This window comes from Trachypithecus francoisi, unplaced genomic scaffold, assembly GCF_009764315.1.
Source record: "Trachypithecus francoisi isolate TF-2019V2 unplaced genomic scaffold, Tfra_2.0 Lachesis_group9, whole genome shotgun sequence".
Taxonomy (NCBI): domain Eukaryota; kingdom Metazoa; phylum Chordata; class Mammalia; order Primates; family Cercopithecidae; genus Trachypithecus; species Trachypithecus francoisi.
In genome coordinates, this window is record NW_022681474.1 from 44,133,034 (window position 1) to 44,151,505 (window position 18,472).

Genomic DNA, 18,472 nt, shown 5'->3' on the forward strand with positions numbered 1-18,472 from the left:
TATACTCCCACTCCAAATAGTGAGATGATGTCTATATATCTGACACTAGGATGCCCAGGACTATTATTTGGTCCCTAGTCTAAGCATTCTTTGCAGAAAATGTGGGCACAACATGCAGAGTTGTTTATACACTCAAGGAGATCCACTGAGGAATTTTATTTGGACTTGTGGGTTCTTACCTTGAGTCCCAAACTGAGGATTAGTCTGTCCCTGGGTTTGATATTCCTCAAAGCAGCATTTTAACCCCAGTCGTCTCTGTCTCGATCTGTGGTTCTGAAACCAAACCTAAGTGGCCCAAGAAGATGTGGGGAGAGAAGACGTAACTCAGATCACTCCAAACAACAATCCAGTCAAACAAAACTGATTTGGCATCTGCCCTTGGGGTAATATTCATGAGCAAAAAGCAATGTATTATTCTAACAATGATGCTATTGCCTTAAATTATTAACATGAAATTCAGGACAGCATCAGTTTGAGCTCAAATTAGCAGGTCTTCTAATGGCCTCTCCAGTGAAGTAAATTTTCTTGATTCAAGACACTGTTTTCAGCCGGGCACGGTGGCTCACACCTGTAATCTCAGCACTTTGGGAGACCAAGACAGGCGGATCACCTGAGGTCAGGAGTTTGAGAACAGCCTGGCCAACATGGTGAAAATCCTGTCTCTACTAAAAATACAAAAATTAGCCAGGTGTGGTGGTGCGCACCTGTAATCCCAGCTACTAGGGAGGCTGAGGCACAAGAATCATTTGAACCCTATAGGCAGACCCTGTCTCAAAAAAAGAAAAAAAAGACACTGTTTTCTCTCTCTCTCCTTTGTTAATAGGTATTCAATGTCTTTTGTTGGCCCTGTCATCTCTTCATAAGAAATAATATTTCATAATATATGTATATATATGTATATTTCAAAGATTAATTCCATAGGTATTTCCACATATATATCTGGCCCTGGAAATGAAATAAGATATAAGTATGAAGGTATGTTAGTCCAACTGTTTTCTGTGGCCATTTTACCCCAAAATATATTTAGTTGACATATTTTTAAATGGCTACCATTTGGCCAGCAGGCAGAAGGGGTCTTGAAAAGCTGTGGTGAAAATTTTCATCTGTAAAGGGTGTCCATTAATGCAATTATTCCCCCTTCCCTTTCTATGCCTTTCCCAGATCTAGGAGAATGAGTCTGACACCTTCATTTTTTATTTTTTTATTTTATTTTTTTGAGACGGAGTTTCACTCTTGTTGCCCAGGTTGGAGTGCAATGGCTTGATCTCGGCTCACTGCAACCTCCGCCTCCTGGGTTCAAGCGATTCTCCTGCCTCAACCTCCGGAATAGCTGGGATTACAGGCATGGGCCACCATGCCCGGCTAATTTTATATTTTTAGTAGAGACGGGGTTTCTCCATGTTAGTCAGGCTGGTCTCGAACACCTGACCTCAGGTGATCTGCCTGCCTCTGCCTCCCAAAGTGCTGGAATTACAGGCATGGGCCACTGTGCCCACCGGGTCTGACACCTTTAAAAGTCTGAAAAGAAACATTTATTGCTGGGTGCGGTGGCTCATGCCTATAATGCTAGCACTTTGGGAGGCCAAGGCAGGCTGATCACTTGAGCTCAGGAGTTTGAGACCAGTCTGGGTAATATGGCAAAACCTCATCTCTACAAATTAAAAAAAAAATAGAAAATTTGGCCAGGTGTGGTGGCATGCACCTGTAGTCCCAGCTACTCAGGAGGCTGAGGTGGGCACATTTATTATTTATTTTTTAGACAAGGTCTTGTTCTACCTCCCAGGCTGGAGTGCAGTGGTGCGATCTTGGCTCACTGCAACCTCTGCCTCCTGGATTCAAGTAATTCTCCTGCCTCAGCCTCCTGAGTAGCTGGGATTATAGGTGCCCGCCACCAGGCCCGGCTGTTTTGTATTTTTAGTGCAGATGGGGTTTCACCATGTTGGTCAGGCTGGTCTCGAATTCTTGACCTCAAGTAATCCAGCCGCCTTGGTCCTCCCAAAATGCTAGGATTACATGCGTGAGCGACTGCACCCGGCCTTTTTTAACTTTTAGTTTTTTTAACTTCTGCATAACATCTGTAAGATATTTAAAGAAATGCACTGAGCCGGGTATGAGTGATCCTGGCCCATGATGCAGCCCTCAGGAGGTCCTAAGAACATGTGCCCCAGGTAGTCAGGATGCAGCTTGGTTTTATACATTCTAGGGAGACATGAGACTTCAATTATACACTTTTAAGAAATACGGGCCAGGCCAGGTGCGGTGGCTCACGCCTGTAATCCTAGCACTTTGGGAGGCCAAGGCGGGTGGATTGCCTGAGCAACAGAGCAAAAACTCCTTCTCAAAAAAAAGAAAAGAGAAAGAGAAAAAGAAAAAAGAAGAAAAAAAACCCAAAAAGTTAAAAAACAAAAAAATACAAAATATTTTATAGAGTTTGACTATTTTCGTAGGCACTATTGATCTGCTCTTAATTCCCAAGCATTGTGCTCAAAGCCTATATCTGTTCTCTAAATTAATTAATCAAAATATTTTTAGATAAAAAGTCTTACAGACAGCTGGAATCTAAACTAATGAATGAATACCTTTGTAAATGCCGTATGAGAGCTAACAGCACCTTACGTTGTTTCCTGGCCTTTCCTTCTCACCATAGGTTCCAACGAGCTCAGTGCCTCTCAGGCAGCCAATCACCAGTTGTTCTCACATGCAGCAATTTTATTACCGGAATTTGAGTAAGCCCTATCTCCCATACCCAGAATAGATCATCTAAACATGAAACTGCCTTTGCAAAAATTGTAACAGTGAGAAAATTGTGACAATGGAAGAAATCTGACCTAACCAGCACCCACCTTGCTTTTATTAATTAATTTATCTACTTTTGAGACAGGGTCTTGCTTTTTGGCCCAGTGTAGAGTGCAATGGTGCAATATTGGTTCACTGCAATCTCCATCTCCCGGGCTCAGGCTATTCTCCTGCCTCAACCTCCCAAGTATCTGAGACTACAGATGCATGCCACCACACCCAGCCCAGTTTGCCTTTAGCCTCCAAACCATCCCTAGGCATTCCTGGGCTTGGGCGAAGCTAACTTTGGGAGACATTTAGTTTATAGTTTAAATGATAACAGCCCTTCCCCCAAACCGCCTTTGTAAAGCTAATGAAAGACCACCAGGATAGGAGGATAAGAGGAGCCTGAATTCTACTGACTGTAGACCTAAAGGATTACCAGCCATTATTCCACAGGTCACAACTTCCCCAATTATTCCTCCAGATAACATCACTATTGTAGAACCAAGATTGGCCTTTTGAGATGTCTTTACAGGTTTTTGACCTTCTGACAACTGATAGCTCCACCCAGACCGCCGACCACCCTGTGGGCCCACCCAGATGCAGACTCTGCACAGGAGGACCATATTCCACACCCTTATGATTACATTCCCAACTAATCAAGTACATCCATTCCCTTACCTGCCAAACTATCCTTGAAAAATCCTACCCTCTGAATTTTCAGGGAGGTTGATTTAAGTGATAACTACATCTCCACGTGGTGTGGCCAACCTCATGTCAATTAAATTATTTATTGCAATGCCTTGGTCTCAGTGACTTGGTTTCATCTGCTCAGTAGGCAGGAAGAAACTACTAGTTTTTAATCAGGCAATTAAAAACTAAGAAAATTTTATTCTCTTGAGCATTTTCAAAAATTGAGGTCATTATAACCAATTAATCAGAGATTATATATTAGATGCTAAAACCCGAACTCAATTTTTACCCCTAAAAAGACATATTCACTTGTCTTCATTGGTTTAACTATCATCTCACTTGGGACAATTATATACTTTATCTCTTTAATAAGTTAAAAAATTATCTTAGTTAATTATTGCATCACTAATTTTATTTAAAATAATTCAATATAGAATTTCTTGTGTATGAATCAAATTAGGGACATTAGCTTAAAAAAAATTAGGGCCAGATGTGGTGGCTCACACCTATAATCTCAGCACTTTGGGAAACAGGTGGGAAGATTGCTTGAGCCCAGGAGTTTCAGACCAGCCTGGGCAAGATGGCAAGACCATATCTATACAAAAACTTTTTTAAATTAGCTGGGATGGGGTGCAGTGGCTCACGCCTGTAATCCCAACACTTTGGGAGGCGGAGGCAGGCAGATTACCTGAGGTCAGGAGTGACAGAACAGCCTGGCCAACATGGCGAAGCCCTGTCTCTGCTAAAGATACTAAAATTAGCCAGGTGTGGTGGTGCATGCCTGTAGTCCCAACTACTCGGGAGGCTGAGGCAGCAGAATCGTTTGAACCTAGGAGGTGGAGGCTGCAGTGAGCCGAGATTGTGCCATTGCATTCTAGCCTGGACAACAGAGTGAGACTCAGTCTCAAAAAAAAAACAAAAAACAAAAAAATTAGCCGGTCATGGTGGCATATGCCTGTAGTCCCAGCGACTTGAAAAGGTGAGATGGAAGGATTGATTGAGCCAAGGAAGTTGAGGCTGCAGTGAGCCGTGATTGAGTCATTACACTCCAGTCTGAGTGACAAAGTGGCATCCTGTCTCAAAAAAAAAAAAAAGTGATACACAGAGTTATTGATTCTGTTTTATTTTTTCCTTTACATAACAGGAATAAACTTCTTGGCAAAATACGAGAACTAAGAGAACTGCTTGAAAGTGCTTAGCCTAGCTTTTCTCTTTACCTAAATTTGAAAGAAAATAAATAGAAACCAAATGCCTACCTGAATTCTAGGCTCTGGAATGCCAATTTCTTTGGCCAGTTGATCCCTGGCAGCTATACCAGGATAAGGATTCTTTTCAAACCACGCCTGGAGGGTATCTTTTTGATGCTGGTTCAAAACAATCCTCTTTCGCCGGGCCTCTCTTTCTCGTGAGCCTAGCAAAGATGAAAAGGAATAAAAGAATATGAAGAATGTGCTTATAGATTAAAATTACTGGCATGAGCACATTACGTTTATTTCAGATGGAAAACCAATATATCCAATGATGACTCTATATTTTTACTTTAGCAACATATCTTAAGTCATGCTAGTAAGGATACATATAGGTGTAAATTCATATTTTAGGAAATATGATAGGCAATGATCTAAGAATACAGAGCAAAAGCTTACAGAAATTCCACAACAGTACACGCAAGAAAATAAGAAGCAACAGAATTAGAAAAATACATAAAATTAATACAATAAGTAAATATCATGTAAAAAACTAAAAAGTTAAAGCATATCCTTCTAATCATGGTTTTGATTTCAACTTTTTTTTTTTTTGAGACAGAGTCTCGCTCTATCACCCAGGCTGGAGTGCAATGGTGCCATCTCCATTCACTGCAACCTCCACTTCCTGGGTTCAAGCAATTCTCCTGCCTCAACCTACCGAGTAACTGGGATTACAGGTGCCCGTCACCACGTCCAGCTAATTTTTGTATTTTTAGTGGAGACGAGGTTTCACCATGTTGGCCAAGCTGGTCTCGAACTCCTGACCTCAGGTGATCCTCCCACCTTGGCCTCCCAAAGTGATGGGATTACAGGCGTGAGCCACTATGCTGAGTCATGATTTAAACTTTCATAAACTCTGGAAAACAAACAAGGCCTTTGGAATCAACACAGAGAACAGTGAGCAGACTGATAGGAACTTACCATTTGAACTTTTGGCCAAATCCATACTGGGAAGGGTGGCCTGCATTCCAGAGTCTAGTGGCTTCACTGAAAAACTGCCAGGGACACAAGATACAACAAAACTCAGGATGGCCCACCCATCTCTCCAACTCCTGACCTCAGGTGATCCGCCCACCTGGCCACCGAAAGTGCTGGGATTACAGGCATGAGCCACTGAACCTGGGCACACCCATTTGTTAAATACCTTTCTACTTAATCCCATCATTAAATATTTAACACCATTATAAAAGGATTTTGAAGTAATTAGATTAAGGATAAGTTGAATTTTAAGTAGAAGTACAGATTCTACTAGGTAATTTTGCATCTATCATGATACTTTTCCAAATATGACTGGTTCTGTGCTCTCTAGTTTACACATATTTAAGCATTTTCTTCTCTGTGTTCAGGTTCTTTTATCTCTTAATTATTTTGGCTTGGCCATGTTATTTAACAAATGGAGTTTGGGCGCGGTGGTTCACGCCTGTAATCCCAGCACTTTGGGAGGCCAAAGCAGGTGGATCATCCTGGCTAACATGGTGAAACCCCGTCTCTACTAAAAATACAAAAATTAGCCGGGCGTGGCAGCATGGGCCTGTAATCCCAGCTGCTGGGGAGGCTGAGGCAGGATAATGGCGTGAACCCGGGAGGTGGAGCTTGTAGTGAGCTGAGATCGCACCACTGCACTCCAGTCCGGGCAGCAGAGCAAGCGAGACACCTTCTCAAAAAAAAAAAAAAAAAAAAAGGAGAGTCTCGCCTTACTTTGTACTTTTCACATTTTCCTCAGCTTTTCCTGAAACATGTTTTATTCCATCATCAATGTGGTGGTCTGGCCATGTGTGAAGTTAGCTAGTCTAAGCTCTGCTGTTTATCAATCAAACATGAATGCAGGTGTTGCTATAAATGCATTTTGCACGTGTGATTAATATATAAAATCAATTGGCTTTACCTAAAACAGATTATTCAATATAATGTGGGTGGGACTGGAGAACAATTTTAGCTCCTGCCTGAGAGTGTCAGCTCACCTTTCCCTACAAATTTCCTTCCTGCCTAGTCAGTCCCCACAATTGTGTAAGTCAATTTTCTTGAAAACTGATTCTGTTTCTCTGGTCGAATTTTGACTGACAGATATTGGTACTGTTAGTGGCTGTATAACAAAGAATATTATAGATGAGTTTTCTGGATTGATTCTGGGTTTCTAAGATTGGTTCTCTAATCAAACAAACTTTAAGGGCACTGGTCAGGCACAGTGGCTCACGACTAATCCTAACACTTTGGGAGGCCAAGGCAAGTGAATCACGAGGTCAGGAGCTGAAGACCAGCCTGACTAACATGGTGAAACCTCCTGTCTCTACTAAAAACACAAAAATTTGCCAGGCATGGTGGCTGGCACCTGTAAGCCCAGCTACTCAGGAGGCTGAGGCAGGAGAATTGCTTGAGCCCGTAGGCAGAGGTTGCAGTGAGCCGAGATCACACCACTGCATTCCAGCCTGGGTGACAGCAAGACTCCATCTCAAAAAAAAAAAAAAAACTTTAAAAGCACTAGGCCGGGCGCGGTGGCTCAAGCCTGTAATCCCAGCACTTTGGGAGGCCGAGACGGGCGGATCACGAGGTCAGGAGATCGAGACCACCCTGGCTAATACGGTGAAACCCCATCTCTACTAAAGAATACAAAAAACTAGCCGGGCAACGAGGCGGGCGCCTGTAGTCCCAGCTACTTGGGAGGCGGAGGCAGGAGAATGGCATAAACCCGGGAGGCGGAGCTTGCAGTGAGCTGAGATCCGTCCACCGCACTCCAGCCTGGGCGACAGAGCCAGACTCCATCTCAAAAAAAAAAAAAAAAAAGCACTAATGACCAGTTCCAGTAATAGAGAGGGCACTGGGTTCGTGACTAAATGTGGCAATTTATCACCATTGGACACTCTTAATCATACTTACAGAAAGCATCAGAGGCTAACACTGAGTCCCTAGTGTGGCACCATCACCCAGGGTGATAAGCTGTATCTAGAGGAAAAATAATTACATTCAACCACTACCACTGTAGAAGGAATGAAGTTTGTTCTTACTGGAATAGACATGCTGGATATGCTTTTGCCTTCCCTGCACCCAATCCTTCAGCCAAAAGAACTATCTGTAAACTTACAGAATACCTTCTCTGCTGTCTTAGTACGCCATACAACATTGCTTCCAACCAAGGAGCTCACTTCCTAGCAAGTAAGTTACAGCAGTGGGCCCATGCTCATGGATTCATTGGTTTTGTCATGTTCCTCAGCATCCTAAAGCAGATGGCTTTTTTTTTTTTTAACAGTCTCACTGTGTTGCCCAAGCAGGAGTGCAGTGGCATGATCTCAGCTCCCTGCAACCTCCACCTCCCAGGTTCAAGCAATTCTCCTGCCTCAGCCTTCCGAGTAGCTGGAATTACAGGCATGTGCAATCACATTACATGCCTGTAATTTTTGTACTTTTAGTAGAGACAGGGTTTTGTCACGCTGGCCAGGCTGGTCTCGAACTCCTGACCTCAGGTGATCTGCCCGCCTCAGCCTCCCAAAGTGCTGGGATTACAGGCATGAGCCACCATGCCTGGTCCAGTTGACTTTAAATAAGTGGTCCTGATTATTAAAATAATCAGTTGGAAAAAAGGCCTTCAAAGCAGAACTGAGTCTTCCATAAAAAAAATTCTGCCTGTGAACAACAGCATCTCCTCTCGCCCAACCTTTCCTATGGACTTTGGACTTTCTCAAGTGATCGTCCATAATCACATAAGCCTTGCAACACATCTCTAAATATATACTAGTTATTTTTCTTGGTTGATATGCTGATGGATACTGTCAGGTCTCTGAGCCCAAGCTAAGCCATTGAATCTCCTGTGACTTGCACCGATATGCTCAGATGGCCTGAAGTAACTGAAGAATCACAAAAGAAGTGAAAATGCCCTGCCTCGCCTTAACTGATGACATTCCACCACAGAAGAAGTGAAAATGGCCGGTCCTTGCCTTAAGTGATGACATTAACCTTGTGAAAGTCCTTTTCCTGGCTCATCCTGGCTCAAAAAGCTCCCCCACTGAGCACCTTGTGACTCCCACTCCTGCCCACCAGAGAACAACCCCCTTTTGACTGTAATTTTCCTTTACCTACCCAAATCCTATAAAACGGCCCCACTCTTATCTCCCTTCGCTGTCTCTCTTTTCAGACTCAGCCTGCCTGCACCCAGGTGATTAAAAAGCTTTATTGCTCACACAAAGCCTGTTTGGTGGTCTCTTCACATGGACTCGCATGACAGATACAGTCATCCCATTGCTTATTTTGGTAAAATGACATAATACGAAACCTTATATGGGTAGATTTGTCTCTGGAGATAGGCCATGGGTGATACATGGCCTGTCTCCTAGAATCCTAGAAAGATGGCAGACGGGCTGGGCACAGTGGCTCACGCCTGTAATTCCAACAGTTTGGGAGGCCGAGGTGGGTGAATCACTTGAGGTCAGGAGTTTGAGACCAGCCTAGCCAACATGACAAAACCCCATCTCTACTAAAAATACAAAAATCAGCCTGGTGTGGTGGCACATGCCTGTAGTTCCGACTACTCAGGAGGCTGAGGCAGAGAATCACTTGAACCTGGGAGGTGGAGGTCGCAGTGAGCCAAGGTAGAACCACTGCACTCCAGGCTGGACAACAGAGACTCCGTCTCAACCAAAAAAATAAAAGAAAAGAAAAGAAAAAAGAAAGATGGCAGACAATCTTATGCCACTGTAAATTTTTGGTAAATCTATTTCAGTTGTGAATACCTAGAAGGCAGAAGTGAGGAAAATAATGAAAGCAGAATATCATTATCATGACTCACCTGATCTTAGCTGGTACTGTACATAGGGTACATATTATACATAGGGTATATGAAGAAAGAAATGAGTTCAGAAAGAAATATTTTGCTTAAGAGGGCGAAGGAAATGGAACAGAAAGGTAAGGTAAACCTACAGATATTTTTTTCTCATTTGAAATAAGGAAATTAAAAAAAAAATTAGAGGCCCACATCCTAACAACAACTATATATATATGTATATATATATATATACTCAAACCCGGGTTATGGCCATCACACCATTTGTTTAAAGCAAAAAGAGGCAACACGGACAACTACAAGCCACTGGAGGGTGCTTCTTCCACGAAGAGGAACCAACGTATTGAGGAAGTCTTCACATTTCAAGCACCTCTTGAGAAAACACCGAGGGTCAATGGAGAGGCCACGCAAACACCATGGTTTTAGAGGGAGGAAGCTCACAGCCTACCTGGAGTTGCTGGGTGCCAGGAACAGTTCCCGGACCTGGACCAAATCTAAGGAGCTGGTGATGAAAGAACTTCAGGCATCACATTCCATCCATGGACCCCTGTGGACCTAGCTACAGGAGCTCCCACGATCCCCATAAACACTTGGACTTCCAGGGAGAGCCGCCTGGAGAACAAGCAGAGGCACAGCTTGAATCTGGGCAAAGCCCAGAAGGCTTCGCCGTGCTGTGCCATGGTAGCAAAACACAACCACAAACGCTGATTTCCAAAGACGCTTTGTCTGGCACTGAGCGTGGGACCCAGGTGCATCTGAACCACACTCCCCCACCACCTCACTCCCACTACCTCCCAGCACCTCCCAAGACTGCCCACCTGGCCAGTCTCACAGAAGGATGCCCACAGCACACCTCCACTGCACTGCACAAAGAGTGCTGTGCGGGTCCATGTGCCAGCATGGGAGCTGGGTGCCCCCCCTCCTTTGCAAGACTGGACCGGGAAGGGCAGGGCCTGATAGCCAAGGCTTCTCCCCCATGGGGTCTCATGGCTGAGAATACCTGGAATGGCTCAGCAACCTAGATGCAGACAGCTTAGAACAAGCCTAGCCAGTTGGGCCTGATGCCAGTGTGGATGCCAGAAGAGATGCACCAGGTCAGGAGAGCATGAGCTGGGCAGGCCTCATGGCCACTTGCAGGACTGAAAACCCCAGGCCACAGGTACCATAATAATTGTACACCACTGGTGCCACTGCATTGTCTAACTGCCCACAGACATACCCCACAACCCACTTGACTCCAGCAAGTACAGGGGACCAGAGAGAGGTCACTGGGGAGTTGCGGATCCCTTGGTGTCATAACCCTCAGTGCAGTCCACTCAAGGTTGGGGGAGTGCAGCCCACCAAAGCCCCCATTGGAGGAAAAGAAACATGGCCGCAGCACTACTCACTGAAGGAGTCAAGATAAGAGCCTGGGAATGGACGTGGAGAGGGTGTCATCTCTTGCCTCTCCCCTCCCCTCCCCACTGCACTGTTGCAGATGAGGCAGGGGCACTTCCACTTGGGACCCAGTAAGTATGTGATGAAAGAGGCTGCTCCAGCCAGGCGTGGGGGCTCATCCCTGCAATCCCAGCACTTTGGGAGGTAGAGGCGGGCAGATCACCTGAGGTTAGGAGTTCGACACCAGCCTGACCAACATGGAGAAACCTCATCTCTACTAAAAATACAAAATTAGCCGGGTGTGGTGGTGCACGCCTGTAATCCCAGCTACTCAGGAGGCTGAAGCAGGAGAATTGCTTGAACCCAGGAGGCGGAGGTTGCAGTGAGCCGAGATGGCGCCATTGCACTCCAGCCTGGGCAACAAGAGCGAAACTCAGTCTCAAACAAACAAGAAAACTAAAAGTAGAATTACCATTTAACCCAGCAATCCCACTACTAGATATATGTCCAAAGGAAAATAAATCATTCTACCAAAAAGACACCTGCATTTGTATGCTTATCACAGCACTATTCACAATAGTAAAGACATGAAACCAACCTAGGTAACCATCAGTGGTGTACTGGACAAAGAAAATGTGGTATATATACACCATGGAATACTACCCAGCCATAAAGGAATGAAATCATAGACTTTGTAGCAACACGGATGCAGCTAGAAACCATTATTCTAAGCAAATTAATGCAGAAAAAGAAAACTAAGTATTGCACGTTTTCACTTATAACTCAGAGTTAACAATGGGTACATACAGACATAAAGATGAGAACAAAAGACACTGGGGACTCCAAAAGAGGAGGAGGAAGGGAGCGGGGAAGGTTTGAAAAACTATAGGATACTAGGTTCACTTTTGAGTGACAGGATCAATAAAAGCCCAAACCTCAGCACCACACAATATATCCATGTAACTAACCTGCACATGAAACTCTGAATCTAAAATAAAAAAACAAAATAAAATAAAGCAATGACTGGATTAAAACTTCTACCAAGAGATTGTTTATGTTGTCTACACTACTGCAGAGGAAAATAGTGTGTGCTTTTGCTACAACTGATAAGCTCAAAATAATTAAGAGAAAGAAGAAATAGACAATGAATTGGGGAAGTAACTGTATCTGGAGCTACGTGCAATCAACTACATTAATTGGCCTTTATCGAGTATTTTATATGTGTCTGTGGATGGTATAAGTGTGTTATTTCGTTTAAAATAGTACAAATATTTACAAAGAACATTTCACTTAAATTTCACAGTTGCTTAGAAAATGGTACTTGCAAGACTGACCTATATAAAGAAATAAGAGTCTCATCAAAAGAGATGGTAAATTGTAAATATAAAATATATCACAACGTTAAAATCCTCATAGTGCAAATCAATAAAGATAACACCCTTTGGAGAGGAAAATATTTAGCTTTACAAATTTACTGTAAATTTACATATTAATTCAATAAGGAATACATTTAAACCTTGCACTACCACAGAATTATTTTGTGGGAAAAAAAAGATGTACTTTCTGACTATGTGTACATAAAAACCAAAAAGTTAACTTTTACTTTTTTCTTTATTGGCAACTTTTGATGCATTTTTCGGTTTTGGTTCCCAGAGGGCATTTTTTACAAATCTTGAAGCTGCACCTCTGTCCAGCTTGCCTGCCTTTTCCTTGTCTGTCATTTCCTTGACTCTGTTCATATATACTCTGATTCTTTCCAATTCCTGCTTTACTGGATGTTCCTTAGGATTCACTCCTTGAGTTGCCAAATAAACCCAAAACATTGAATTTAATGTGTATGCAGAAACCAAATCCACTTTCGCTTGTTCAAGTGGGTCCAACTTCTGCAACAACTCATTTCTAGAAACAGACATCATGTTCTTCAGCATCTCATCCACAGCATCAATGGAATTCCCAAACGCTGACAAATATTCGTGAATTTCTACTGGATAGTCCTCATTAATTTCTTCAGCTGCCATTATGGCTGACTCACAACCTTCGACTCCAGTCCTCCTAGAAAGCGGTCGGGCAACGATGACATCAACGATGTGCCGGATCTGGAACTGAGTCTTTTAAAATATTTCTCTACATTCCCAGAAATACATTTATTATAATTGCATCTTATGGCCCTTTTTTCAACAGAAGTAAAATTCCTGAAACATTAGAAAAGCACAAAATTTATTTTTTAAATGAAATATTCTAAGACGCTTGTCATTCTCTCAGGCTCAAAGCCTAAAGAGGTACACCAGTAAGACACGATTCATTATAACATCCAAGATCATGGGGAGATGTTTGCTCAGGTGCTCACATGATGTGCAGAAACAGAGGGAGACACAATTGAACTAAATAAATAAAGACGCAGGCTGGGCACAGTAGCTCACGCCTGTGATCCCGAGACTTTAGGAGGCCAAGGCAGCAGATTGGCTGAACCTAGGAGTTCTATATATATATACAGAACATATACATGTAACATATATATTATGGGGGGTGTGTGTGTGTGTGTGTATATAATGTAATCCCAGCTACTCTGGAGGCTGAGGCAGGAGAATTGCTGGAACCCAGGAGGTGGAGGTTGCAGTGAGCCAAAATCGTGCCACTGCACTCCAACCTGGGAGACTGAGCAAGACTCCATCTCAGAAAAATATATACATATTTTTATATAAAATATATATTTATATAAAATATATAAAATATATTTATATATAATATATAAGATATATATTTATATATAAATATATATAATATATAAAATATATATTTATATATAATATATAAGATATATATTTATATATAAATATATAAATATATATTTATATATAAATATATATAATATATATAAATATATAAGATATATATTTATATATAAATATATTTCTTCAGCTTTTATGTATTTAATTTTATGTATTTAATACATAAAATACATAAATTAAACATTAAAATATATATTATAAATAACATATTTATATATAAATATATAAAAATAATATGTACATATAGTATATAATATTTTTATATGTTTATATATAAATATATATTTTATATATATCCCATCTCTACTAAAAATACCAAAAAAATAGCCTGGCGTGGTGGCGGGTGCCTGCAGTCCCAGCTACTCTGGAGGCTGAGGCAGCAGAATGGTGTGAACCCAGAAGGCGGAGCTTGCAATGAGCAGAGATTGTGCCACTGCACTCCAGCCTGGGCAACAGAGCAAGACTCCGTCTCAAAAAAAAAAAAAAAGAATCAAAGGGAATGTCCCTATTATATGCCAAATCACTACTTAAAGTTTATCTGTTGGGGCATGGTGTCTCACACCTATAATCCCAGCACTTTGGGAGGTAGAGGAGGGAGGATCCCTTGAGCCCAGGAGTTTGAGACCAGCCCTGGCAACACAGCAAGACCCCATCTCTACAAAAAATAGAACAACTAGCTGGTGTGGTGGTGGGCACCTGTAGTCCCAGCCACTCAGGAGGCTGAAGTGAGACGACCAGGTGAAGCTGAGAGTCAGGGCTGCAGTAATTATAGGCATGAGCCACTGAGATCGGCCTTTTTTTTTTTTCATCATATAATACATCCATGTAATGAAATTTATTTCTTACAGTGCTGGAGGCTGGGAAGTCCACAGTCCATGGGCTACAGCTGGTTGGCTTCTGATAAGGGCCTCATCCTGCATCATAACATGGTAGACAGCATCACATGGAGAGAGGTTTGCAGGAGAGCGAGCCAACCAGGCTTTTATAACAGTACCAGTCTCGTGATAATTCACTCCCTATTATTCCTACTCACTCGTTAACTCACTCATTTAGGAATGGATTAATCCATTCATGAAGGCAGAGACTTCATGATCCAATTATCTCTTAAAGGACCCACCTCTTAATACTGTTACTTTGCAGATTAGGTTTCAGCATGAATTTCAGAGAGGACAAAAAAATCACAGCACCATTTTTGTCAATTACACCTCGGTAAGAATTTCACAATTTTACTTAATCTTTTCAGAGAGTAATGATTTTGCAATTAGATTTTGATTATGGGATATAATGCACAAAGAAATAAACTTTTGTAGAAACCATAATTGTTTCTTTTTCTTCCCCCTATGAGTCTAGGTATTTATAAAACTCAACTCGACTTTTTAAAAAATTGTAGAATGGACTTGCAAATAGGCAGATATTCCTCCATGAGACTCAGCCTTTTCTATTCTTTTTTTTTTTTGAGACTGAGTCTTGCTCTGTTGCCCAGGCTGGAGTGTAGTGGCATGACCTCGGCTCACTGCAACCTCCACTTCCCAGGTTCAAGCGATCCTCCTGCCTCAGCCTCCCAAGTAGCTGGGATTACAGGCACAGGCCACCACGTCCAGCTAATTTTTTTGGTATTTTTAGTAGAGATGGGGTTTCACGATGTTGGTCAGGCTGGTGGCAAACTCCTGACCTTAAATGATCCGCCCACTCGACCTCCCAAAGAGGCTTCTCCTATTCTTGAGGAAATCAACACATCTGCAGCTGACATTTCAACTATTGTGATGGGTTACCAAGGGCATGAAGTGACAGAAGAGCTAAGATCCAGATGGAACACTGTAAGTTGATAGAAACACCAGTGAAATTTCCTATAGGAATTTCTTTTGGCCACATCATATCTGAGCTAAGAACTATAACCCACTTTTCAAGAAAGTGAATATTTTATTCACCTGAAAGCTCTGCATACCTGGACTCCCCTGGACAGGGGAGGCTGCAGAGGGGCAGGCTAGTTCCTTTAAGGAGACATCATGAGATGACCAGGACTTTCCAAACTATCTAAATCCCCACAGCAGGCTCCCCATTGCACCTGAACTGCCACCTGCCACCCTCCTATTTCTCTCTAACCTTGGTTTGCAGCCGGAACTGGTTGGAGAGTGGAGGGACTACACTGTGAGCCCTCAATACTCTGTGTGGGGTACAAAGTCCTTTGTTTGAGACCAAACACAAATTATCCACTCCTGTTAGCAAGAGACCATGAGGTCTGCGAAAGAAAAAGAAAAAGTCTTTTTTTTTTTTTTTTTCCTTTTTTTGAGACCAGGTCTCACACTGTCCCCTAGGCTGGAGTGCAGCAGCACGTTCTTGGTTCACTGCAAACTCTGCTCCTGAGCTCAAGCAATTCTCCAGCCTCAGCCTCCTGAGCAGCTGAGATGATAGGCATGGACCACTGAACCAGGCTGATTTTTATATTTTTTGTAGAAATGGGGTTTTGCCATGTTGTCCAGACTGGTCTCGAATTACCTAGCTCAAGTGATCTGCCCGCCTTAGCCTTCCAAAGTGCAGGGCATGACCCACTTTGCCCGGCCTAAAGGCTTTATTGTCTATAAAAATAAATAAATAAAAAATCTATGGATCGGGGAGACACAGGATCCAGTGTAAGACAAAGATTGAGCTCCAAATGACAAAAAGAGGTCCTGGCTTAATTAGGGAAAGGTCCTGCCCTAGACCTCAATATGGTCTGTACATGCAAATGAAAGATTGAAACTGGTTCAGACCCAACTGGTTGAAAATAACTGCGTCTCAGTTGGGTAGTTTCTAAGCCCAAAGCCAGTGGTCTCTGTAGGGTGCCCCTTTCAGGCAGCTGGCAGATTTCTAGCCATGTGTCTCGGCTCTGGTTTCAGGAGCCATCTTAGCTCAGAGGTGCAAACATTATGTTTGTCTGGAGCTGCCCTCTCCTGGAAAGAGGAATGCATGACTGCTCTTCCCTCACCCCACCATGGCCACTTGGCTCCCATCATCTTAATCTGTGTGTCTCTTTCAGCCACAAGAGGTGCATCTCCTCTGGAGAGCTTGGGGTCGTCTTTAGAGCTTCATTTCACACTCCCAACTTGCACAAAGTCCCAATTGCCCCTGCCAGGGAATGAGGCCCAACATTCCCACCAGAACCAGGCTCAGACCTTTCTCTCCAGAGCTAAAATACAATCTCAAGTAATGACAAGCCAATCCCAATTCTGCCTCTAGGCACTAACTCCCCATTATTGGCTCCAAAGACAGTGCCACCTTCTGAAACCACCTTTGCAAAATTATAACAGTAATTTTAGTCTGACATAATTGACTCCATCTTGTTTCTATCCTCCAAGCTATCCCCGGTCATTCCTGGACATAGACCAAGCTGCTGACTTTGGGAGAAATGTAGTTTATAGTTTTTTTGATTTGATTATTTTATTATTATTATTGAGATGGAGTTTCGCTCTGTCGCCCAGACTGGAGTACAGTGCACTCAGCTCACTGCAACCTCCACCTCCCAGGTTCAAGCAATTCTCCTTCCTCAGCCTCCCGAGTAGCTGGGACTATAGGCACGTGCCACCACGTCTGGTTAATTTTTGTATTTTTAGTAGAGACAGGGATTCACCATATTGGCCAGGCTGGTCTCGAACTCCTGACTTCGTGATCCACCCACCTCGGCCTTCGAAAGTGCTGGGATTACAGGCTTGAGCCACTGCGCCCGGCCCTATAGTTGTTTTTAAAATTGGTCTTTTGTCAAGGCACAGTGGCTCACACCTGTAATCCCAGCACTTTGGGAGGCTGAGGCAGGCAGATCACCTGAGGTCAGGAGTTCCAGACCAGCCTGAGCAACACGGAGAAACCCCAACTTTTCTAAAAGTATAAAATTAGCCGGGCATGGTGGTAAATGCCTGTAACCCCAGCTACTCGGGAGGCTGAGGCAGGAGAATTGCTTGAACCCAGGAGATGGAGGTTGCAGTGAGCCAAAACTGCACCACTGTAATCCAGCCTGGGCAACAAGAGTGAAACTCCATCTCAAAAAAAAAAATTGGCTTTTTGAGATGTTTTTTCAAGCTTTTGCATTTCTGACAATTGAATGGGCCTACCTGGACCCGTAACACATCCAGTCCTGTGGCCCCTACCCAGAAGCAGACTCAGCCCAGGAGGAGCATTTTCCACACCCCTATGATTCCATCCCTAATCAGCAGCACCCATACCCTAGCCCCCTGCCCACCAAACTATCTTTGAAAAACCCCTAACCTTTGACCCTTTGGAGAGACTGATTTGAGTAATAGCCTTATCTCCTGTGTGGGGTGGCTAGGTTCACAAAATTCAACTCTTTACCGCAATGCTGTGATCTCAGTGAATTGATTTTGTCTGAGCCTTGGGCAGGAAGACCCCATGGGGTAATTACACTTCTTTCTCCTAGGGCTTCCTCCATGTGCCTGACAACTATAGGGTCCAGTTCTATGTCTGGACGTGATGTAGAACTATGATCCAGTCCTGGACACTTCTGGTCCCCAGTTCTCAGGTCCCTGGGATCCTTCCCCTTGGGCATAGATGTCTTTGCAGAGAGTCTCCAAAACCCCTAGACTCCATCCCCTCAATCACACTCTGGCTGCCAAACCTCCTCCAGTTTTGTTTGGATGCTTCTTGTTGCAGGTTGAGGCGGAGAGAGGACAGGAGTGAGTTTCACAGCCTGCAGGGCTTCCCGGGAGCATGCAGATATCACTTGACAGAGCCCTACCAAGATGGGGCAAGATCTACTGCTCAAGACTGAGCCACAAGCCTCCTCTGGGTGCCCCTACCTGGGACCCCACCCCAGCAGAAGCCCTGCT

The 18,472-nt window shown here is 43.4% G+C and overlaps 2 protein-coding genes across 3 annotated transcripts in view; one reads left to right on the top strand and one right to left on the bottom strand.

Moving 5' to 3' along the window:
- The window catches only part of PRXL2A (peroxiredoxin like 2A), a 339,130-nt gene that overhangs the window by 124,928 nt on the left and 195,730 nt on the right, over positions 1-18,472 (top strand). The window lies entirely within an intron of this gene.
- LOC117082312 (nuclear nucleic acid-binding protein C1D-like) lies at positions 12,412-12,938 on the bottom strand. Its single transcript, XM_033208955.1, has one exon. It carries the CDS (start codon positions 12,882-12,884, stop codon positions 12,459-12,461), a length of 426 nt encoding a protein of 141 aa, XP_033064846.1. The 5' UTR covers positions 12,885-12,938; the 3' UTR covers positions 12,412-12,458.